Raw genomic sequence first — 24,948 nt, forward strand, 5'->3', positions numbered from 1 at the left:
AAGTGTAAAGATAGCATGGTTGGTGAGATCATGATTGCATTTTGTGTTTGGTTTTGAATCGCTATGCTTATTGAAACTATGTCACTAATTCTCTTACTTGTGTTGTTTTTTTACAACAAATGCATAATGTCAATGAAAGTAGTCTACCGATGGATGATGTCACAAGAGAATTGAAATTGATAAGAATAATTTATACTCTTTAAATGAAGTGAGTAAATACTTTTTTTTAATATTCTTCTTTAATGTTTACAGTGGAAGTTTCCGAAATTAATGTCATGCGATAGGAACATTTATTGAAATTAGGAGGCCAAAATTTTACAAAAAGAACGTGGATGCACCATCAAATCCAAATATTCTTTCCACCATCTAATCCAAATATTATTAGCTATAGCGTACGTGCGTTCTAGTCCACCATCTAATCCAAATATTCTTTCCATTTAGCCTATCTTCAACAACATTCTTATCTTTCATAATGATGCACGGAATTGATGCATCACTAGAAAGAACAAAAGCATAATCGCCAGCATCTTTGTCCTTCCGAGTATGAAGTGTCACTTTGTCGACGACATGACCGAACTTTTTGGTGAAAAAAATCTACAATAACGCCTGTTGTAGGCATAGAGTCTCTTCCAAAGGACATTGTTAGTGTCTTCAGACGCTCTGCGTCATCTAGTTCCTTGGAAACATATTTAAGTTTCTCTTATTCCTGTTGATTTATTAGCCTTCCTCCTTGTAGTTGTTGCATCCCTCCAGCTGGTACATGGTGTACGACATCATTATTTGGACTCGACAGCAGGCAAGAATGTGACATTTTATGAAAAATTCTGAATGATTTCTTTGGTAATCCATCCAAATGGCATTCATCGTCAAATCACCCAAAACTCTTAGGCAAATATTATCTAGACTTTCTTTAACTCATTACAGCAATACATCCCTCATCCTATGCATTTTTGCTAGAGTTAAATTAGCCATACATGTTTGTCCGGCGGTCTCTAATGAATTATTTGCCTCCAACTCAATTGGGACATTTGGAGAAAATAAGCACTTTAAACATGAAATACAATCCTCAGCAAGATAATCCATGAACATGCTTCTTTAGTCGTTGCTTGTTGTATAACACCTCTGACTTCCATTCTTTCCAACAAGAGAAGAAAGGAGATGACCAACATAGACTCTGTGGGTTCACTTTAAATCCCCATGTCAAATGTTACAAGTCGCGTACGCATGCCTCAAAATCAATGCTTCCGCATACGCAAGTCAGTGCCCGCGTACGCAAGATCACTTGGCAGTGGCCAATATCCGCGTGGTGTGCACTGTTCCGCGTATGCATGCTCATAATAACTTAGAAAATTTTTGAAAGCTGCAGAATTCATATTTTTATGCCGAATTTCAAATGCACATAACTTTTTCATTTTAAAACATTTTTTGCTTGTTCTTCAAACGTCATAAAACTCTCGGACCCAACTTTCATCTAAATCAAGTTTCATCCAAAATGAGGGTCCGGAGACCAAGTTATGCCTTGCCATAATTTTTCAAAAACAAGGTTTTATAAAAATATACAAGGCTCTCTAGTTTCCCAAAACATCAAATCAAACCAATTTCAAAACATAATATAATCCATACCAAAACATACCATTTAACAACCACAATCCCATATATATGCTCCATTCCTTACCAATTCACCTTCTCAACCATTTTCACACCTAAATATTATTCAATTCACCACTTGTCATCAACATCAACCATAATAATACATATTCACCTTCAACATCATAAAACCCACAATTATCACAACTTGTCATCAACATCAACCATAAAAATACATATTCACCTTCAACATCAAACATCAACAACACCATTAATCATCATAAATCACCAACAATTCAAATTTATCCTAAGGTTCATTGGCCTAAATTTCATGAAACATTACATGTTACATAAAGAAAACCGAAAACCATACTTTAGCCGATTTCCAACACGCTCAAAACACCAACTTGATTCCAACCAAGCTTCCACAAAACTTCAACCACCGAAACTCAAATCCAAAAGCTCCAAATTACCGAAACAACTCCAACAAACACCAATGCTCAAGCTAACATCATATAATTCATCACAATAAGCAACTAGGGTTCACAATTTCACTAAATCACAGGGTTAAGAGGTATCTTACCTTACTCACAGCAGATTAGGATAAAACCCAACAATTGTCCACTATTGGTTGGCACGTAGACAACAAAAATCATGAAACTTACTCAAAAACAAAACCTAAAATGTGGAAATGCATAGGGCAGAGAACTAGAGCACGAGTTTTGACTTCTCACCTACTTTGTTGGGCTAGAAATGATGAACTCGACGAAAGCTTTGCGTGGCCGAAAATAGCACGCGAATTGGAGCACCGTAGCTCAAGTTACAAGCAAAAAAGGATGAAGATGAATAGTGAAATGGGGTTTCCTTCTTCTCTTCTCAAACCAGCGTGCTCCTCCCTCTCAATTTCTGAATTGAGTGTGTTAAATGAGCTGATTGGGTCACTAATGAAGCATATATATGTTGGGCTTGGGCCCAACTTAGGCCCAGTCTAACCCACTTAGTGTTTTTTGTTCATTTGACCCAACTTTAGGCCAAAACCTTTAGAATTAGTGCCCAGTTTTCAATTCTAAATATTTTCCTAAGTTTTTCTACTATTTTATTTTCTCTCATGCAGTACCAGACAGACTTAAGTCAGTATTGTCAGCTATTTTACCAATACGTGTTTTTACGCAAATTTTTCACAGAAAATTACATTTTTCCACTTGGAAAAATCTACTGAATCCAAATCTCACCTTTATATTTTCTAATTAGCACTTCCAAATTTTCGAACCCATTTCGGACAATTAATTTATTATTTTATTTTATCTAAGCGGTCGATTAATTTTGGTTCTTACACGACTTGCTTATGACATAGAAGCCATGATCCCTATTGAAGTAAATGAAGAAAGCCCAAGGATAAGGTTCTACAATGAAGTAGAAAACATTCAAACTAAAAAGAAGAGTTCGAACTCCTCCTAGAAATCCAAGAACAAGCTCGGATAATGGAAGAAGCGTTGAAACAAAGGATGTCCACAAGGTACAACAAGAAAGTCATCAGAAGAAGCTTCACCATGAACGACCTCATACTAATTAGAAATGACATCAGAGTACAGAAGTCGGGCAAAGGAAAGTTGGCTGCAAATTGGAAAGGATCTTACAAGATCATTGAAGTCTTAGAAAAAAGGTTACTACAAAGTGTCTGACCTACAAGGGAACGAGCTCCCTAGGTCGTGGCATGCATCCAACACGAAGAGATACTACAGCTAAAAGTGCACCTTACTCCCTAGTGTACTCTTTTTTCCGACTTCATGGTTTTTTCCCGAGAAGGATTTTCCTGAAGGAGGTTTTAACGAGGCATCATATTAAGGGCTAGGGGTTAAAGATAGAAAAACTCTTCGTAGCAAAATAGCTTCTGTAAATCATTTTTCATTAATGTTAATTCGTCATTTATCCCATTTTCTACAAATTGATTGTTCTACTATATGCACCGATTTAACCTCGATAAAGCACGAAAATCATTGTTCGACCTAGATGGTCGGCAAGATAAAACAAAAAGGTCCAAATTTGTGTAAGAAGTTATATAAGCAGATCGTGGCGTGACCTCATAAAGCTACTTGTACAAAAATAAGTTAGCAAAAGAGGCAAGCCTAAAACGAATCACAAAAGTAACTTGATAAAACAAGACTGACCTATTAAGGTCGAATCTAAGTCTCGACATCAAGAAAGCAAAATAGTATCCGAATTTATAATAGATCGTTCAAAATATCCAAACAAGGTATCCAACGTGATAAAACAACTCGACCAATCAAGTTGTAAAAGAAAGTCCTCATCGACTCTTATAAAAAGGATAGCATCCTCATATGATAAAAATTTTGTCAAGTGGTATTTGAAAAATCACAAAAAACAAACAAAAGCACAACATGCAAGTAAAGTAAAAGTTACAAAAAAAACTTATAAACAAGTGTGGCAAGCAAATTATAAGACATTTTAAAGGCCCCCAAAGGGGCAAAATTTCATAAGCAAGAGTACTTAGAAAACAACTATTACAAAATAAAATGTTCAAAAGACCCACGGACAGGACCATCAAATACAAAAGAAAAGCTAAGAAGGAGGAAGATCTTGCTCATCAGTAACCATAGGGCCCGGTCCATCAACTTGAATAGAAGGAGGAGCCTTGGAAGTTGGGATAAAAGAGTCTATAAGTGTCTCTTTAGCTCGGGTACCTCCGGTGGTCTTTGGGTTCTCGGCAGGAGTGGACTCGGCCTCAAGCTAAACAATCTTTCCATCAATCACGACCTTGTCAGGGTCAATGGGAGAAAGGTCGACCTCAGAAGCTAGAACTCAGAATTGAGCCTTCAGGTTCTCTGTCAGCTCATCCATTCTCGCAACCACCGACTCCTCCAGAATAACGTACTGCTCTCTCACCTTAGCTAAGTCCTCCTTCATATCCAGCTTCTTCCCGAAGATAGGGTATAACTCTCCTCGGCCTTTTTCTGCAACCCCTCGGCCATGGCACAAACAGCCTTGGATTTCTTTACCCTCTCACGAAGTCTTGATAGGTCGGATGAAAGAACTCCTTTCTCAACCACCAATTGCGACTTGATCTCTCGAAGGGAAGTAACCTCGGCTCGGAGATCGGTCACTTCCTTTTGAATAGATCCAAGTGGAGTTACCTCCAATTGTTTTAAGAGGGCAGAGCACACCCCTGCAATCCGGATACCTCCCCGAGCAAGCACTTTTAAATGTTTTTTAAGAAAAACATCATTCATACTTATATGACTATAATGAAGGTTGTGCTCCTCACAAAAAGAAATGGCGTTGAAGTCTTTGTTATGGACACTGTTGAGATTGGAAGAAGAAGCTTTTCACTTCCGAGAACCTTGATCGAAAAAGGGAGGCACCGGGGGAACTTTTTGAGGCAAAGATTTCGTGTTCAAAGGTGGAGGAGACAGAAGGACAATTCTTCCTGATTGAGAGGAGGAGGAATCCAACTTGGAAGGAGAGGAGGTATCACCCGACTTGCCGGTTTCCTTCAGCTGGATGGCCCGATCAACCGTGTTCTTCTTGGCCTGCCGAACTCTTTGTAGAGTTTCTAAACCACTGGTCATTTTTTCTACAAAAAGCAAAACCAGAGAGATCCAAGTTAGATAATCCAACAACACATAAAGGAAGTATCCACAAAAGAAAAGCTAACTACCTAATTCGGTACAGACATAGCTTGGATTGCCTATCAAGAACTTCTTTATGTTAAGGTTCGAAGCTTGACCCTAACACTTCTGGAAAAAGACCACTATAGTCTCCTTTACCTCATCCAAATCCTCAATATTATATTTAGTAACAGTGGAGCCCTCTTCTGGTACAGCCTAAAGGGGAGTTCGTCCCTATCATTAAGAAAAAAAGGTCGGGCATCCTCAACAGCCTGAACCTTAAAATAGTAGTTCTTGAAGTCATGAAAAGATTTATCAAAGATAGAAAAAAATTTTCGATCTTGAATAGCTCGAAAAGAGAGCCATTGTTGTTTTTTCGATCTTAAAGGCTTAGTGAGTTAGAACAAATAAAGAAACATTTTTGAAGACAAAGGAAAGTCAAGCTCCTGACTTATGAGTTGGTAAACTTTCATAAAATCCCATGAGTTCAGGTGGAGTTGAGAGGGAGCTACTTTACATATACCAAGGATCTCGATCTCAAAATCAGAAAAAGAAAGTGTAATCCCGAGCCTAGTAAACAGGCAGTCGTATATGAAAAGAAAATTACTTTCTGAGTTAGTAAGTCTGGAAAAGCAAATCCTATCTTATGGGTCGGAGACCACTAATTCATACTTCCTCTCATCTTCTGCGGTCCTACAAAGTCTATGTTGCCTACAGAACGTTTCTACATATTCATTATCAACTACAAGAACAACTGAAAGGATGGAAATATCTACCCATTCTAAACCTGGATGAACCTTAGAAGACATTGACACCACCAGAAGACGTCGAACGCTACACAAAAGGAGTTTGGACCTTATATTTAGGCCCAAATCTATCCGTTTCAGGTAACCCTCGAAACAACTATGTTTAGTAAAATAGTCTTTTAAAAAAAAATTATAATAGACATAAATATAACTATAATTTTAAATATTTATTAATATATGAGATTATATTAAATTTTTTAATTTTAATAAACTCAAATCATCTTTTTAAAATATTTGTCTTTTTTTTTGCATCTTTAAAATATTCCTCTTTAAATCCTTTTAAAAGTAGAATTTAATTTCAATGCACTTTCAGTGTAAAATAGTTTTATACATGCATTTAATTACGCAATATAACTTCAGCAAAAATAATTACTTTTCACATTGGTTGCATAAATGGTCATCCAAAATACCAAAACGATAAATATAATTGCACGACTATATAAAATATTGAGTAATTACCCAAATCAGTCCCAGAGATTTTAAAAATGGACATTTCAGTCCCCAAGAAAAATTAATACACAAATCAATCCCCAAAATCTTACTCCGATGAACAAATCAGTCCGCAGTTCATTTTTCGGCAGAGTAATTATTCATATCAGTCCCCAAGGATTTTAAAAACGGACATTTTAGTCCCAAAAAAAAATTAATATACAGATCAATCCCCAACGTTTTTTAACAGTTCTCCATCCAAAAAAAATAAGATAAAATTATTATTATTATTATTATTATTATTATTAATTGCACAATAATATTATACCATAATTTTTTTGTTTTTTTTGGATAAAAATAATGATAAATTTATTCATTAGATTCTTATGTATATATATTTTAATATAAAAAGTATATATATATATATATATATATATATATATATATTTCAATAATAATAATAATAATAATAATAATAATAATAATCAATAAAATTATTAAAAATTATTCTACAAAAAATTCAAAATTAAAACTATTTGATATTTTTGTATTTAATATAATCAAAAGATGTCCTATTTTAGAAAATATGTTTGTATTAAAAGAAAATATTTTAATTTGGATTTCAAAACATCATTATTAACTTAGCTTTGTGCATGTGGACGACGACACTAGCATATTAATACACTCTTTTCATTAGAAACAAGTAAGATGAATAATGATGCTTTCAAATCCAAATTAAAATATTTTCTTTTAATACAGACATATTTTTTTAAAGTAGGACATCTTTTGATTATATTAAATTCAAAAATATCAAATAGTTTCAACCTTGAATTTTTTGTAGAAAAATCTCTAATAATTTTATTGATTATTATTATTATTATTATTATTATTATTATTATTATTATTATTATTATTATTATTATTATTATTATTATTGAGTGACTATGTGTGTATATATATTTTTTTTATATTAGAATACATACATAAGAATCTAATGAATAAATTCATCATTATTTTTGTCAAAAAAATACAAAAAAATTATCGTACAGTATTATTGTGCAATTAATAATAATAATTTTATTTTATTTTTTTGGATGGAGGACTGTTATGTCTAATGGAGAAAAACGTTGGGAATTGATCTGTATATTAATTTTTTTTGGGACTAAAATGTCGGTTTTTAAAATCCTTAGAGACTGATCTGGGTAATTACTCTGCTGGGAGACTGATTTGTCTGTCGGAGTAAAATTTTGGGAATTCTGTGTATTAATTTTTCTTGAAGACTAAAATGTCCATTTTTAAAATTTTTGGGGACTGATGATTTGGATAATTACTGTAAAATATTTTAATTGTTGGTGTATCAAAATTTAACTCTTTAAAATTTTATTGACTTTTATGTTGCGCTTGTTTTTTAGAACAGAATAAGACAAGACACTGAGAATAAGACACAAATGACAAAGAAACAAAATTTTGTATTCTTGTATTCTATTTGGTAATAAACTAAAATAAATTATAAAAATCTAATTTATTCTCATTTTTTTTATTCAAAAAATTTGAGAAGAAAAATATAATAATAAAAAATATAATTATGAAAAATTAACCAGAATAATAAAAGAAAAAAATAAAAAACAAGTTGTGTTTTATTAATTTTTCTGTGTCTTTTCTGTTAAGATAAACACAAAATACACTAATTTAATATTATTAGACACAATATTTTTCTATTTATATCTTATTTGTCAAATATAATTTTATATTTTTATGTTCCTTTATTAATATCCTATCTCTATAAATAAACCTTAAAAATTACAAATACAAACAAATAATTTTTTTTACCAAGATTTTGAAAATCAAACCGAATCAGTCGGTTCAACTAAATTAACAAAAACCGATCGATTAACCCCAAAATTATTCTACAAAAAACCAAATTAAAACCCAATTTTTTAAAGGCCCGATTCTTCCATTCAGAATCAAAACGGCGTCAAACGGAATCCAGATTACATAACCCCCCACCCTCTCTCTCTTTCAACCGGAACCCTAGCCGCCACTCTCTCTCTCTCTCTGAGCTCCAGCCCAGCCAGCGCCCACCGCCGCCGTTGCCGAAATCTTCTCCTCAGATCGATCCTCTTCTCCTGGATCCCTTCTCGCGTCGCCAGGTCTGCTCGGAGCTGCTATTGGCGTCGCCGCCTCTTTCCTCGTCGTCAAGCCCGCCTCTTTCCTCGTCGTCATCGGCCTCCCTGAACTCGTGTCTCTGTCCTCTTCGTCGAGCCCCCTCTCTCTCTCTCGCGTCAATCCTGTCTTCGAGGCCCCCTCTCTCTGTCCGAGTTCACTCTCCTTTCTCCCTGGCCGTCCCTTCCCTTCCTCCCTCGCCGGCGTAAGCAAAGCTGCTTCAATTTATGTTTTCTTATTTTGTTAATTTTACTGATTCTGAGTTGCTGATATCTGATCCTGGGTTGCTGATTTTTCTGTCTTTGTTTATTTTTGCTTTTGTTAAAATTTCTATCCACCAGCAGCCTCCGCCGTCGCCTGCAAACTCTGCTGCCGGCACCGCAACGAACACCCAGAAACTTAGGTATTCGTTCTCGTTCTTCATCTTCTATTAGTTGTTCTTTCTCTTTCTAGAACCTAAATTTGTGTCTCCTGTTTTATTTTATCCAAATACTCTTTTTTTTTTCTTCCTCTGGAAATTGAATTTATTTATTTTTAAACTATGGTATTTCGTATGGTGTTTCGTGTCATTTTCGAAATGATAGAACTTTGGCATTAGAATTTCCCTAACTGAATTGGGATTGATGGTGTGATTTTTCTGCTACTTTTCTGTGCCTCTCGATATCTTGATTTCTGAGTAATTGATTATTGAATATTGATCTGTTAAGAATATGGATTAGGTCAATTTTAAAATTTAATTGTTCATCTATTTATGTTATTAGATTAGTTCTGGTTTTGCCTCCTTATGAGATGAAAATACAGTGTGTGATTAAACTTTTATCGATTCAGCGAGTGCTTTTTAATCTTTGTGACTAAACCCTGCTGCTTTATGAAAGAATGAACTAATTAACATTCTCAAACCTTAATTTGCTTCTGATTTGCTTGTCATTTGAATTTAATTAAAACACGAATGGAAGGATGAAGGCCTTAGTTTACTTCTATTTTGCTTGCCATTTATGTTCACTAATCCATCTTCATTAAACACAATGTAATAAGTTTCTTGCTGATGATGGTCTGCAGTCATTAATTTATAATATCACACAGAACATTATTATTTTTCATAATTGAAAAAGTTGAGAAGTAGAAGAAATACAATCTCTGGGATCTCTTTGGAACCAATTTGAATTACAAACTAATAGTGATGTTGAGAAGAAAATGAGTTAAAAATAAAATAGAAAAGGAAGAGAGGTTGAGATATAGATTATGATACAAAGGGATTTCTAAACAAAACCTTATCCGCTCTGCTCTTTCTCTCTCGACTGTTGCTGTTCTAGCCAGATAGGTACAAAACCTTGTTATTTTTCCTTATTTGCTAGTTAATTTTTGTGAAGTTCAAAGTTGATAATTTGATATAGCATTTGTTTAAAATTATTCTAATGTTAAGTAATTAGTTAGAATTTGCCCTCACCACATACTGATGTTTTGGGAACCGGGCACATCATCAAGATAATGTAAAACAAGAACTCAACTTAGCATTTGTTATGTGATGTTGCTGAATTCAACTTTCAATTTGTAATTTATAATGCAGCTGGAACATAGGACATGTGAAGTCCAAAGCAGCTGGACAAAGAAATTGTAGCTGACTAAACCAACGCTTCAAATTCCGCAACCGCCATTTTCTAACAACAAAATCCTTTGTTTTACTGCACCCTTCAACTGGGGCGATGTCTTTGTCAAAAGAATCAGACCCAACGTTGGGTTACCTCACGCGGAAGGACACTGAGGTGAAGCTTCCACGGCCAACGAGGGTCAAGAACAAGACACCTGCTCCAATTCAAATCACAGCGGAGCAGATTCTACGGGAGGCTCGGGAGCGGCAAGAGGCTGAGATCCGCCCGCCAAAGCAGAAGATCACCGACCCCACTGAGCTTGGCGAGTACCGCCTCCGCAAGCGCAAAGAGTTTGAGGACCTAATTCGGCGTGTGAGATGGAACATTGGCGTGTGGATTAAGTATGCACAGTGGGAAGAGTCTCAGAAGGACTTCAAGCGAGCACGCTCCGTTTGGGAGAGAGCACTGGAAGTTGACTACAAGAACCACACCCTTTGGCTCAAGTATGCAGAGGTGGAGATGAAGAACAAGTTCATCAACCATGCACGCAATGTGTGGGACCGCGCTGTCACCCTCCTCCCGAGGGTTGACCAGTTATGGTACAAGTATATACATATGGAGGAGATGCTCGGCAATGTCGCTGGCGCCAGGCAGGTATTCTATGAGTGAGCAAACTGAATAAATTACTCACACATGGATTACAGTTTATCTAACATCAAGCTTTATATCTCTCTAATACTACTGCTGCATAAGTTGAAACAGATAAATAGCTAACAAATATAACTGATTATATGAAAGTGTAAGTAACTTGACTTTTCACATTGGCAGGTTTTTGAGCGGTGGATGAAGTGGATGCCTGATCAGCAGGGATGGCTCTCTTACATCAAGTTTGAGCTTAGGTATAACGAAATTGAGCGAGCTAGGGGGATATTCGAGCGTTTTGTGCAGTGCCACCCTAGGGTTGGGGCGTGGATTCGGTATGCCAAGTTTGAGATGAAAAATGGGGAGGTGGCAAAGGCTAGGAATGTTTATGAGAGAGCAGTGGAGAAGCTTGCTGATGATGAGGAAGCTGAGCAGCTGTTTGTTGCTTTTGCCGAGTTTGAGGAGAGATGTAAGGAGACTGAGCGTGCAAGGTGTATATATAAGTTTGCCCTTGATCATATCCCCAAGGGGAGGGCAGAAGACTTGTACCGTAAGTTTGTGGCATTTGAGAAGCAGTATGGTGATAGGGAAGGGATTGAGGATGCTATTGTTGGCAAAAGAAGGTTTCAGTATGAAGATGAAGTAAGGAAAAATCCGTTGAACTATGATTCATGGTTTGACTATATACGATTGGAGGAGAGTGTGGGCAACAAGGAAAGGATCAGGGAGGTTTATGAGAGAGCTATAGCAAATGTTCCTCCCGCAGAGGAGAAGCGATTCTGGCAGCGATACATCTATTTGTGGTATGCTTGATTTTAATACCTTTATTCCTTAATATGTTTATATTCAGGATTTTTACTTTTTTTCATTTGCCCCTAATATTTGCCATTTGTCTGTGTTACTTAGGATTAATTATGCACTCTACGAAGAGCTTGATGCTGAAGATGTGGATCGAACAAGAGATGTATACAGGTTTGTGCCTTGTATTACTGAAGTTCAGAAATTAATTTTGGAATTCTTCTAAAATTTCTTACGGTTTTGTTTTTAAATCATAATTTTTATTGTATTCTTTTTATAGTAGTAGTAATGTTAAACACAAATTCTTGCATAAAAGTTTCACCCTCCTTGTCCTATACCAATATACATCTGCATTTAAAGTATCTTATGTGCTTCGAGATACCGTAAACTCAAATAGATTCAATTTTGAACCCTATCAAATTGATTGGTTGGAGTCGCCATGGTAATTAGCTTTATGATATAGCATAACCTTGTCTAACATATAGTGATTTGATTTGGATAATGGTCATAGCACTGCAATTTCAATAATTATGAATGAATATCACATCTGTGGTATTGAAGCCAACTCCAATGTTGATATTTTGTATTGTATATTGACACTGCTGCTCCTCTTTGTGGCTGGCTTTCTTATAGGGAGTGTCTCAACTTGATACCACACAGTAAGTTTTCATTTGCAAAGATATGGCTTCTAGCAGCCCAGTTTGAAATACGTCAGCTGAATCTCAAGGGTGCTCGACAGATATTAGGAAATGCCATTGGAAAGGCTCCAAAAGACAAGGTAATACATATTTTGATGTAAATGCAATGATGTCTTTTTATTGAAGCATGGTTATCTTACACAGCCCTGCTCTCTGGACAACAGATTTTCAAGAAGTATATAGAGATAGAACTGCAGCTTGGTAACATAGATAGATGCAGAAAACTATATGAAAAGTATCTGGAGTGGTCGCCTGAAAATTGCTATGCTTGGAGCAAGTATGCAGAATTGGAGAGATCTTTATCTGAGACTGATCGAGCTAGAGCAATATTCGAGCTTGCAATCGCGCAGCCAGCATTGGATATGCCTGAGCTATTGTGGAAGGTACATTTATTGCCTTGCACCAATCAATGCCTAACCATTCTTGTGATCTCATTCTTTCATCATTTCTTTTCTCTTATGTATTATGACATCTTATGTAATGCATAATTTTTCTAATATGCTACATGCATATTTGTGCTAACCTGTCTATCAATTTGTGATTTCAAAACAGGCATATATTGACTTTGAGACTGCAGAAGGCGAATTTGAGAGAGCAAGAGTGCTTTATGAAAGGCTTCTTAATAGAACAAAGCACTTGAAGGTATGGATAAGCTATGCAGAATTCGAGGCAACGGCAATAGATCAGAACAGTTTAGACTTGACAGAAGAAGAGCAAAAGAGGGAATGCCTTCAGCGTGCTAGAAGTATGTGATCCCGATGCTTTTGTTGTTTGTTTATTCTTTGATCTGAAGTGGAATGATATCCTGATTCACTCTACTTCTGTTTCGTGCTTAAATCAGGGGTGTTTGAGGAAGCTCTTAACTATTTCCGATCGTCAGCTCCGGAACTGAAGGAAGAAAGGGCAATGCTATTGGAGAAATGGCTCAACATGGAGGCTTCTTCTGGGGAGCTTGGTGATGTTAGCTTAGTCCAGTCTAAGCTGCCGAAGAAGCTGAAGAAGAGAAGACAAGTTACTACTGAAGATGGTTCTGCCAGGTTTGTATTTTGTTACTTTCAATATCCTATTTTTGCCATTCTGGTTATAAAAGCCTTTATTAGATTTCATATTAACTCGATTCTTTTGATTTGGCAGAATTGAAGAATTCATCGACTATTTGTTCCCTGAAGAAATTCAGACGACTAATCTTAAGATCTTAGAAGCTGCATACCAGTGGAAGAAGAAGCAAAAATTGTCTTCTGGTGACAACTAACAATATTTTCATCTTTTGTCTTGTTTGTCACATGTATATATATGTGTTCAAGTGATTACGGATGGGTTATTGTTAAAATCGAAACTGTTGAATACAGTTATGGTGACTACAACTTAGCCCAGTTACGTCTTTATAACATTCACTGTTTCATCCAAGGCCGACAAATGTTAATCTACAAAACCAAATTTGCTTGTACCTAGTTTGGCAGATTATGAACTGATTATGTGCAAATCATTAGGAGCGATTGTGGTTTGAGGTAAAAGGATCAAGAGTTGGTTGTGCTTAGAGACGAAGAAACCAACAAGGCAGCTTTTTATTTTTTATTTTTTTAATTGAGTTTCATCGCCATTTCTATTCCGACCGTTTTGGAAGATTTGGTCACAAAGACCAGGAATATTAATATTATACGAGTTCAGAATGTTCTGCGTCTCGTTTTCTAGCCAAACCATACAATATACATATAACGAATGAGTTGCAATTCGTCGCCCTCGTTTTCTTTTGGCTGTGTGTAATGTGTATTGCTCAGGTGAATATATTAATTTTATATATTTTTAATCATGTTATAAAAGATTAATAAACTAAAAGGAAAAAAGAAAAACAAAATAGTATGTGCAAATTGAAAATCAGATGTGTTGTTTCATGTATTTTAATATATATTTTATATTTTAATATATATTTTATACGAATAATTAATTTGTACGTTAATTTTTTTTACGTATGCCTGATATTTATTAAAAAAAAAGTAGCAGATCTACGCTTGATAGGATACCAAAGAACGTCTAAGTAATTTCTTTATACGAGCAACCATTATACATAATTTTTTTTTATGTACATTTGTTTTTATAATTTTTTATTGTAAAAAAGATTTTTTTTATATCTTTTTTCAATTTTTATCAATGTTCGTATTATCAAAGATCAAAGATATACTTTATTGCATATATATCACAAGTATGTTAGAGAATTTAAATATATGATTTATGGAATTATTAGAGGTACGTAACGTCTCGAACGATGATACCATTATATCTTATCAACTTGGAAATAAATCTGACAGGAAGTAATGGTTTTCATACAATTGAACAGTACTCGTCTATGATAAAATCCTCACGACAGTAAATAATTCATCATCAACTTGCTTGTGTTTAATTATTGGCTGAGGAAAAGTTGCAGGGAACTAAAGAGATTGGATCATAATGCATAGTCTATCTTCTCATGCTCTGCAGATAGTAATAATGCGTGTTCTAATTATAATTATGCATTAAATAAATTCAATAATTATGTAGAGTACTTTCAAAGTTGGAATAATATGAGGAGACTTCTTCAGTGAATTTGGGAATACAGATACTAAGTAAATATTATTAGCTTCTGGAAAGAGTATATATAGAGATATTTATCTGTAGGGGACTTCGTTCTATAATAGCTATGGTTAATTATTATGTCTAAGGTATCTACAAAATCATTTTCTTTCTTTTGCTATCCATGTTAACACCTCAAGGACCGCTATTACTCATTGTGTTCAATTTTCTTTTTAATTAACAATATATATCATTATTTAAATTTCAATCAACACACATTTTTACTCTTTTTAATTCAATTTTTTTAAAATAATAAAAAATAATTTCGTTCTGATAAAAATAAACTATTAATATTTAACATTTAAAATTAATTTTAATGATTATATTAGTAAAAATAAATACTAATACTTACACATAAATATAAAATTATGTCACGTTTATTTTTTATTTATTTTCATAAATATAATATTTTTTTTTTTGTTATTGAGATGTGCTTTGAATTTATTCAGAACTTTAAAATAGTTAAATTCACCACTAGGGTTTTTTTTTAGATTTAATAGATTGTAAATGACTAGTGGTTTAAGTATTTCAAAAAACAAAAATCTAACATGACTAGTGTGACATACACTTACCAACCAACTTAACAAGTTAACATTATTCCACATCACCCATTTGAGTATTTACTCTAAAGATATCGTTCAACTCTTTTTTTTTTATTTCGTATTTTAAAGTATTTAATATATATTCAGATTTTGTCAATTTTACACCCAATTACTTGAGATAATGTTTGTCTTTTTAGCTCCAAAGGGATAATATGATTTTGTTATATGCTTCTACTTCTACTAATATTAGCAAATTTTTTTAAAAAATTGGTTTACTTTTGAGTAAAAAATTCTAAAATTCTCTATGAGAAAGTGCATTGAATTTGTAAACTGAAGTGTACAACATAAATAATCACTTACTTTAAAGAGCCTACAAGAAAATCCAAGAGTTTAAATGTAGTTTTAATTAATTTCTTAATAAACTAGAATTTATACTCACAAAATTTTAAATGCGGACAAATTTATTGTCGAAACAATGAAATTAAAATTAGAAAAAGTATAGGGTACCAATATACTATCTGTTAATTTATTATCAATAATAATTAATTATTATATTTTAAACACATGTATAAGGACAAGTTGATGCAGGTCTTCCCACGTACCAGATGCAGGTCTCTATTTTTCCCAAAGGAATCATTAGTAAATTGGAGTCTATGATGAGGAATTTTCTTTGGAAAGGACAAGTTGATGGAAGAGGATTGAATCTTGTTAGTTGGAAGGTACTGGTTACTCCAAAAAAATATGGAGGTTTGGGGATTAGAGATCCTTATTGTGTAAATATTGCTCTTCTTGGAAAGCTAGTTTGGACTTTTTTCCAGCAGCCAAACAAGCTATGGGTCCAATTATTGGATGCCAAATACCGATCATCTCTATATGACTGTTTTAGTTATCCTAAGAACAAGGACTCTCCCATTTGGAGGTGTCTTTGCAAGGCTTGGAAAGTGTTGAAGGATGGGTTTGCTTGGTGTATTGGAGATTTGAACCAGAATTTTTGGTTTTCTAGCTAGAGGAGAGAAGGACGGTTATCTAATGAGATGGATTATGTCCACATTTCTGATTCGAATCTCCGGATACAGGATATTTGGTCGGTTGGTAGGTGGCATTTGGATACTCTTTATTCTCCTTTATCTCAAAATCTGAAAGATAATATTCTCTCTTACAATCCAGATGAACAAGCAGGTCCGGAAGTGGGTTGGTATTGGAGTGGGTCTGCTGCCAAAGTCTATGACTCACGCAATGGTTACTTGTGGTTGTGTAAGCAGCTGTTTGGTTGGGAGGAGAGGGAGAATTGGCTTTGGCTTTGGCGTCAGCTTGTTCCGGAAAAGCATAAGTTTTTGGCTTGGTTGTGTCTTAAGGAGGCTCTTCCTACTGCAAGTTTTCGCTTTAGAAGAGGGATGTCGTCATCGGATAGGTGTCCAAGATGTCTTTCTAGTCAGGAATCGGTTATACATTGTATTCGGGATTGTCCAAAAGCTCAGCTTGTCTGGCAAAGGTTGGATATTACTTGTCATCCTTTGGATTTGAAGAACTGGTTCTTGTATCATAGCAGAGAGCACCCGTTCAAGTTCTTTTCGGGACTTTGGTGGATATGGCGAGCAAGGAATAACGACATCTTTAATCCCCATGAAACTTGGCCTCCGGAAAAAGTCATTTGTCTGGCATTAACTTCAGAAAAGGAGCTTAGAAATATTTTTGAATTACAACGTATGTCCCTTCCCTCTACTCTAAATGGTTTTTGGAATCCCCCATCCATTGGTACTTTTAAGATTAATTGTGATGCTAGTTATTTTGGTTCGGGTGATAGTGTTGGTTTTGCTTGTGTTATTAGAGATTGTAATGGGAGCTGGTAAAGGGGGTGTTTGGAAATGATTGAGAGTAATAGTATTCTTCAAGGAGAATTGTTTGCTATTTGGAGAGGATATCTCTTAGCTTGGGATGTGGGTCAACGAGATGTTATTTGTGAGACGGATTGTGTGGAAGCATTTAATCTTGTTACTCAAGATGGTTTTGGGTTTATTGATCCACTGGTGCTCAAAATAAGAGATATCATGCATTGGAATTGGCGTGTTGACTTTCGTTTGATTATGAGAGATGCAAACACGGTGGCAGATACTATGGCAAAGATGGCGATGAAGTTACAACTTTCGCATGTGGAGATTCTTTCACCTTGGGAGGAGTTTAAGAGTAGTCTTAAACGGGACTGTCCATCTATTTAAGCAGTTCCTTGTTTTGTTTCTTTTGTTTTTCTTTGTTTAATTTATTTCAGTCACCAAAAAAAAAACACATGTATAAGGAGACACATCCAGAAAATAACATCTATAAAGACACTTTTATTAGACACAGCCATAAAAAAGACATTTTTATTAGACATATCCACAAAGACACTTCCATTAAACACAATTATAAACAAGAGTTGGCAGAAATGCTGTCAGTAACGTAGTGGAATTATTAAAGTTATAACCATAAAAAATTAGCTATATACGATAAAATTATCTAAATTCTAAAAAATTATCCAAAATTTTTAAATTACCCTTCTCTCCACCACTACTTCCATTATCCTCACTCTCTTTCTCTCTCTGTCACCGTTGAATTCTCACTCGCCACCCACACTTTAAACCATCACCACCACCACCACCAAATACAACATCAAATTCAGAAAAAGATTTAATAACAACAATAACAATAATAAAAACAAAAATAGTTCTATATTCAAATTTAAAAGTAAATTTAATAACAAGAACAACAATAAAAACAAAAATAGTTTCAAATTCAATAAAAATTTGAATGCAGAGGAGGACTAAGACAGTGAGATAGATTTGTTAGTGCTTGAATTGGAAAAAATAATGATAACACGGCAGTGGCACTGAGTTGGAAAATCGCTCCAAGCATAGCGAGTTTCAATCTAACCTTAACATCCTCTCTTGCCAGCCTCCTTACGGCGGAAGAAGCGGTGACTCGTCTTATCAAATCTATCGTATAAAGTCGAAGCTCTGACAGTTTCTGTATCTACATCCAAAGCCGCCATCTCAAGAGATTCAAGAGCTTCAACCTAACATTGCGCTTCGGATTCGTTAGGGTTGGATATTCAACACCGCCCTTCTTCTCCCACAACTCAACAACGTCGTCACCGCCATCACCTCCAAATGCCACAACCATTGTCCTCTTCCTTCTCCATATCAAATCTTCTCTCCAACTCCTTCCTCCCACCACACAGCCCTCTCTCTTACCCTCTTTCCTCTTCTTTCTTTGCCTAATCTCTTTTTTTCTCTTTTAAAAAAATAAAAAATATAAAATTGAATGTTGTTACATTTTGTTGTTGTTAAGCGACAAGATGTTGGTGATTGCGGGGTTATACGACTGCAGTTAGAGATGAAGAAGGAGAAGGTGTTAGTGATGGTGGAAAGATAGAATTGTGAGACTGAGAAAGTGGTGGTGATGATGACATCACAGTTAATGTTAAGGTGAGGGCCGGGCTACTTTGGATAGTTTTTTAGGGTTAGATAGTTTTGTGGTATAGAGCCGATCTTTTATGGGTACAACTTCAATTTCGTTGTTTTATAAATAGATTTATAATCGTGTAGCACTTTCATTGGTACAATAGTAGTTTACTCATAGTTTAAATAATCAATAGATTTCTGCTAATGCAATTTCACATTAACAGTTATTAATTTGAGATTTAGTTAAATATATTGTATTGGTTAAATGAATACATAAAAAAGTTGATTTTTGATGATGTATGGTTGATCAGCGAGTAGAGAATAGATATGCGGCAAGGAGGATAAAGTGGTGAAGCTGACAATGGAATAACTCTTAATGTAACAAGTGGTAAATTCTTAATTGTTACCACGAGGCTAGTTTTGGAAATTTGAGACAAAGAGGCTGATTGTTGGGGTGTGGGTCAGAACTACATGGGGAAAAAATAGTGAAAACTCAAGTGTGTTTGGGTTTGGAAAAAAAAAAGAATAAGGTTAATTTTATTCCTTCTAGAAGGAGTATTGTCGCCAGTCGTTGAAGTTCATTTCGTCAACGCGGCTTCCCACCCGCTTGCTCCTCTCCTACACTTACTCTGTCACCAAGTTTTCACCTGCCTTCCTATTCTCCACCTACTGTCACAGTCAAAACTTTAGTTCTTGAGTACTAAACTCCCAATACAATACTTAACAGTTCTGAGTTTTGAATAGTAACATCTACAAATTCTCGATCAATTTTGCCCTAAATTCATTCCCTTCATATTGCAATTTTTAGTGATTTCACTCACATCAATTAGTAACGTCTTCCACTTGTTAATTACTTTTGTTTTGTGATCCTAATCATTTACCACGCCTTCATTCGGCCTTTCACCGTGCTTTTTCGGGTTAACAATTCTGGTCGTCCCTCTAACATTCCAACTATTGCCATCTTATTGGATATTCTGACTTAGGCACTTTAGTCTCTCTTTTGTTAAGATCACTAGAGATGTCACTATATAGCACTTTAATTTTAATTTTACACGTCCATCTAATTACGTATCATTAGATCAGCAAAAATAATTACTTTCAATGATCAATGCGTGAATGATCATCTAAACAAATAGATATTATTAAATGACTATGCAAAATACTTTATATTGTCAATGGATCAAAATTAAGAATTTTTTCTAAAATGAAACAAAAAATATTTCTAAAATTCTTTTTTTTTTGCAAGTGGTACACAGTTCGGATGCCAATCTCGATATGTTGCAGTTAATACCACCCCAATCTGCATGTTAATATGGTACAATTTGTCCAAAGCTATCCCGATCCGCATCACTTTGTCAGAGCCTTACCCGATTTGCCACCCACTTCGATTGACACGCACGCACTCGATTTTGGTCCACTTCACCACATATAAATGCATCTTCTCACTTTCATTTGTTGCACACGTAAAATACTTCTAACCTATATAAATTTCTCATCTTACTCTCACTCGTTATTAGGACGGTTAGTCCCACTCACATTTGAAGTGGATTTGTAACCCAATATACAGTAGATAATGTCGAGTTCAGGTGCCAGACCAACTTACCCGACCAACCTGTACTTTAATATATAATGTATATGTTCATAAAAATATATATACATATAATAAATAACAAGAAAGTTTGAATTCAATTTCATTTTTTTTACAAATATTTAGTGTCACCAGACTAATAGTTCAATTGGCTAATAATATATAAATAATATTTGATATTATAAAAATATGAAAATACTAAATATTATGTTTGAGAGAAAAAAAAATTATTTTATTCTAACTAGGTCGACTATGGTTAGGTTGAAAAATTTAAAGCATAGGTAAAATTCAAATTAAAATGTTTAAATCCACAAATAATTAGAGTAGAACTTAAATATATCTCATCTAACTATCTTACGCATTGTCGTTTCTACTCATTGCACAAATCAAATTCATATGACTATTACCTACTGCGTTCAAAAATCATAATTTTATGTAATCTTTTCATATATTTAAAAATAATCAAAATTTTCTATTTACCAATTAGACCTCTCTTTTCACTAAAATACTAGTGAAAGGACCCGTGCTACGCACGGAAAAAGTTACATACAAAACAACATAATTTTAAACCAAATATATGGAAGGAATTACATGAAATCAATTTAAAAACATCTAACATAGCTTGAAACACAACAGTATCACATAAAAAATGTAAAACTACTTGAAATGACATCAAGAAATATTGTTAAAAATCTCCCTGAGTACTACATTTATTGTACTATCCTTGGGCATGGTACCATTATTCTGAATCAGCACTCTAAGGCATTTCTTTGATTTTACTCGAGATAGTGCAATATACAGTTGTCCACGTGTAAAAATGGGGATCGACAAAAATAGCCCAACAACACCCAAAGTCTGTCCTTGCGCCTTATTTATAGTCATTGCGAATTAAACAATCAAAGGGAATTGTCTGCTTCTGAACCTAAAAGGGAGTGTGTCATTATTTGGTATCATGTCCATGCATGGAATGAGCACAACTCGGCCTGTCTGGTCCCCCGTCAATATAATGTACTCAATTACATGATTACCTAAATGACGAACCTGTATTTTCGTGCCATTGCACAACCCATTAGACTGATCAATGTTCCGAAGCAACATAACTGGTACACCTTCCTTCAAGCATATTTGGTGTAGAGGTAACCCTGAACAATTAATCGCATTCAAAATGTAAGAATCGCGAATTAATTAACCGATTAATTAACGTAAAATAATAATACATTAATTGCCCAGAATAGGTCCAAAATTTTAGAATATTAATTGGAAAATATAAATATGATTTTTGGACTCATTAGATTTTTCTAAGTTGGAAAATGTTATTTTCTTCGAAAAATTGCGTAAAAACGCATACCGGTAAATTAACCGGCAGTACCGACTTAACTCTGTCCGGTACTATGTGAAAATAATTAAAAACAGTAGAAAACTTTAGAAAAATATTTAAAATTGAAAACTAGACACTAATTTTAAAGGTTTGACCCAACGAGCTAAAAACGCTAACAGGTTGGACCGGGCCCAAGTTGGACCCAAGTCCAACATTATATAAGTCCCTTAAGTGGCCAATTCAGCCACTTTAACACAACACAAGCAGCAACAACGTTGAAGTGAAGAGAGGAGAGGGGAGGGTTTCATTCACTATTCATCTTCTCCTTCTTTCTCTTATAACTTGAGCTACAGAGCTCCGATTTGCATGCCGTCAGTTACTACGCAAAGCTCTTGTCGAGCCCGTCACTTCTAGTTTGGTATTGTGGTAAGCTTTTAACTTATCTTTGTCCAGTTTACTGCCCTAAGAATTTCGAGTTTGGGGATTTTGGTTTGAGTGAAATCTTGTATTTTTAGGTGTTTAGGTACACTTTAGCACTTGATTCCTATTGGGTTTAGACTCAATCAATATTAGGTGAGCTTGAATTGGTGTTGTATGAAGAATGTTGGTGATTTGAATAGCTTAGAAGTGGATTTGGTGGCTTGAGGAATTGTAGAAGCTTGATTTGTACTCAATCTTGGGCTTTTGTGCATATTGGGAATCGGCCAAGGTATGGTTTTGGTTTTTTCTATGTAGTATATAATATTTCTGGACACTTAGACTAAAGACCCATAGGATAGGTTTTGGATTGATATGGTTGTTGATATTGGTTGGTTGATGATGTATGATGAATTGATATTATTAGTGTTGTTAAATAATGAGGTTGAAGCATGATGTATGATGAATTTGAATGAATGTATATTGTTGATTGTTGATATAAAGCATGAATGAGAATTGATGATGAAGATTGAAAGTGATAGAATGATGATTGGTGAATGTGTTGGTGGAGGTTTGATTTTAGTGATTATATACTTGATGTTTGATGGTTGAGAATGATGTAATGTGAAGGAAAACTTGGTATAAATTGGTGGAATGTGACATAAAGGGTAGATTTTGATGTAAATTGGAGTTGGAAGGACTTTAGTTTGATTTTGTTGAGTATTGTGGAAAATTGAGATTTTGTGAACTTTTGGTAAGATTGAAATTTTGGTGAACTTCCATGAATCATATCTTGAACTACCATACTTCAATGTATTTTATATCAAATGAAAGGGGGATTGAACAAGCTTTAAAATGGTTTAAATTTTGTGAAAATCCGAATTTGGTAGAAAAAGATATGATTGTGGAAAGTTTGGTGTCAAAATCTGAAATTCTGCAACATTGCAGAATTTTGTGATTTCTGGTTTGTGTGCGCATGCACAACCTTGTGCATATGCACACACAGGGAAAAGCCTTCTGTTGAGAGCGCTAGCACAACCTGTGCACGCACATAACCAATGAAGTATTACAACCTGTGCGCACTCACACGTTGGAAGGTGCGTTCTGTTGGGGGCGCTAGCATGCCTTGTGCAAGCGAACAGAATTGCAAAATTTGGTATCTGTGCGTACGCACACATTTTAAAATCTCCCTGGGCATGCGCACGCACACCCCTGTGCGTACGCACATGCCCTGTTTTCCAATTAAAACTTTGTTTTCAACTATTTCACCTTTCCAACGAGCTTGTAAACTTCTGTGACACCTTTTTAAGATTGTTGGGCTTATTTTTGGATATCAAAATATGGAAAAAGTCTTAAGTGGAATTAATTGGTAGTTATTTCGAAAGGTTAGCGAACGGAGGCTTAGGTTTCTGGTGTACTGAGGATGGATTTGGTCGAGAGAGAAGGAAGAGTAATGAATTGATGATTATTGAAAGTAAATTGAGAAAGTGACGAACTACTGTGTTCGGAATGGAAATGTTGAATTGTCAATGGTTGAGATGAGTCAAGGAATCGGAATGAAATGATGAATCCATGATATACTGAAAATATTGTTTTATACTAAGATTGTTGAGACGCTATGCGCCCGGCAAGGACGGCGGTGGGATCCCGCCTGTCGAGGTAGCGGCGGTGGCGTAAGGGCGGTGGTTCGTCCCATTTGCGTTGAGATGTGAGGTCCGTGGCAAGAGTATCCCGCTCGCATCCCTTCGAATCAATAGAGTGTGCAGGCACAAAATCCTGGACAGTGTTCCGAGCACCATATCTCGGGGGATCCCAATGATGATTCCGAAGGGCGACATCTCCATGGAGATGTGTCGGGTTGGCAGTTGAACCGACAATTTGATATCACAGTCAATAGGACAGACATTCATCATGTGCATCTTCTATTTGTTTGTATGCTTTTCCGACTTGTAATTGTTTGCCTATTTGTATAACATGTCTAATTGCCTACTTGAATTAATTGTTTGCCTACTTGAGCTATATCTTTCATCGAGCTTCTAGAATATATTATTTCTTTCTATATATTATATGTATGAGCTTAGAACTGTCATAACCTTTGATTAATCTTTGCTTTACGACGCGAGGTAAGGCTTATGGTAATTAGGGTGTTACACAAAACATCAGGTGAAAATGTGTCTAACTCAGACTCCATATTACCTTCTTCAACACATAGAGAATCAGAACTAAGATAAACTTTCTGTTCTCCAGGTAGTCGACTCATAATACTGTTGTTCACCTCATTTACAACTTCTAATGTGGGAGCAAGAATCGAACGTTTCTTGAAGTAATCAGTGTGGTTCAAGTTAGAAACAATATTTGGATAGACAAAATGTACCAACTCTGTAAAACCATCTTCAGTATCATTTATGAGCATGTCATCCGGAATTAAAACTTTTGATTCACCATCTGTAGAATCACCGGTGAATCCATCACCAATCTGGATAAGCCACTTGGCAAATTCGTTAACTTCACTATTATCTTCGGAAATATCAGAAGATGCTAAACGCATATTCCTTGTTAAATTAAAGACTGAGCAATGATCCCAGAGGTAAGATGAATTAATGGAAGCTTGAACAATATCTTGACGTGATCCCATCGGTATGACTGGAAGAATATGTCGAAAGTCACCACCTAGTACAACAACCTTACCTGCAAAAGCCAT

At 35.1% G+C, this 24,948-nt stretch overlaps 2 protein-coding genes across 2 annotated transcripts; one reads left to right on the plus strand and one right to left on the minus strand.

Moving 5' to 3' along the window:
- Positions 1–8,352: 8,352 nt before the first annotated feature.
- LOC107608976 (uncharacterized) lies at positions 8,353–13,785 on the plus strand. The gene is made up of 10 exons (XM_016310784.3): positions 8,353–8,816; positions 8,953–9,014; positions 10,179–10,854; positions 11,029–11,645; positions 11,749–11,814; positions 12,274–12,418; positions 12,503–12,721; positions 12,891–13,083; positions 13,180–13,375; positions 13,473–13,785. The coding sequence occupies exons 3-10, from the start codon at positions 10,315–10,317 to the stop codon at positions 13,588–13,590; spliced, it is 2,094 nt and encodes a 697-aa protein (XP_016166270.1). The 5' UTR covers positions 8,353–8,816; positions 8,953–9,014; positions 10,179–10,314; the 3' UTR covers positions 13,591–13,785.
- A 7,615-nt stretch (positions 13,786–21,400) lies between these two features.
- Positions 21,401–24,948, minus strand: LOC107606985 (uncharacterized). Its single transcript, XM_016308980.1, has 2 exons — positions 24,444–24,948; positions 21,401–21,654 (listed from the first exon to the last, which is right to left on the minus strand). The coding sequence occupies exons 1-2, from the start codon at positions 24,946–24,948 to the stop codon at positions 21,401–21,403; spliced, it is 759 nt and encodes a 252-aa protein (XP_016164466.1).

The sequence above is a fragment of the Arachis ipaensis genome, chromosome B7 (genome assembly GCF_059453495.1).
Source record: "Arachis ipaensis isolate K30076 ecotype BB chromosome B7, ASM5945349v1, whole genome shotgun sequence".
NCBI lineage: Eukaryota > Viridiplantae > Streptophyta > Magnoliopsida > Fabales > Fabaceae > Arachis > Arachis ipaensis.

Excerpts from the sequence above, each read along its gene's own strand:
- LOC107608976 (XM_016310784.3), top strand. The coding sequence starts at position 10,315 with ATGTCTTTGTCAAAAGAATCAGACCCAACGTTGGGTTACCTCACGCGG. Across the intron at positions 12,722-12,890 it reads TGCCTGAGCTATTGTGGAAG|GCATATATTGACTTTGAGAC; the intron begins GTACATTTATTG and ends ATTTCAAAACAG. Across the intron at positions 13,376-13,472 it reads ACTGAAGATGGTTCTGCCAG|AATTGAAGAATTCATCGACT; the intron begins GTTTGTATTTTG and ends TTGATTTGGCAG.
- LOC107606985 (XM_016308980.1), bottom strand. The coding sequence starts at position 24,948 with ATGGCTTTTGCAGGTAAGGTTGTTGTACTAGGTGGTGACTTTCGACAT. Across the intron at positions 21,655-24,443 it reads TTCTCTATGTGTTGAAGAAG|GGTTACCTCTACACCAAATA; the intron begins GTAATATGGAGT and ends TTAATTGTTCAG.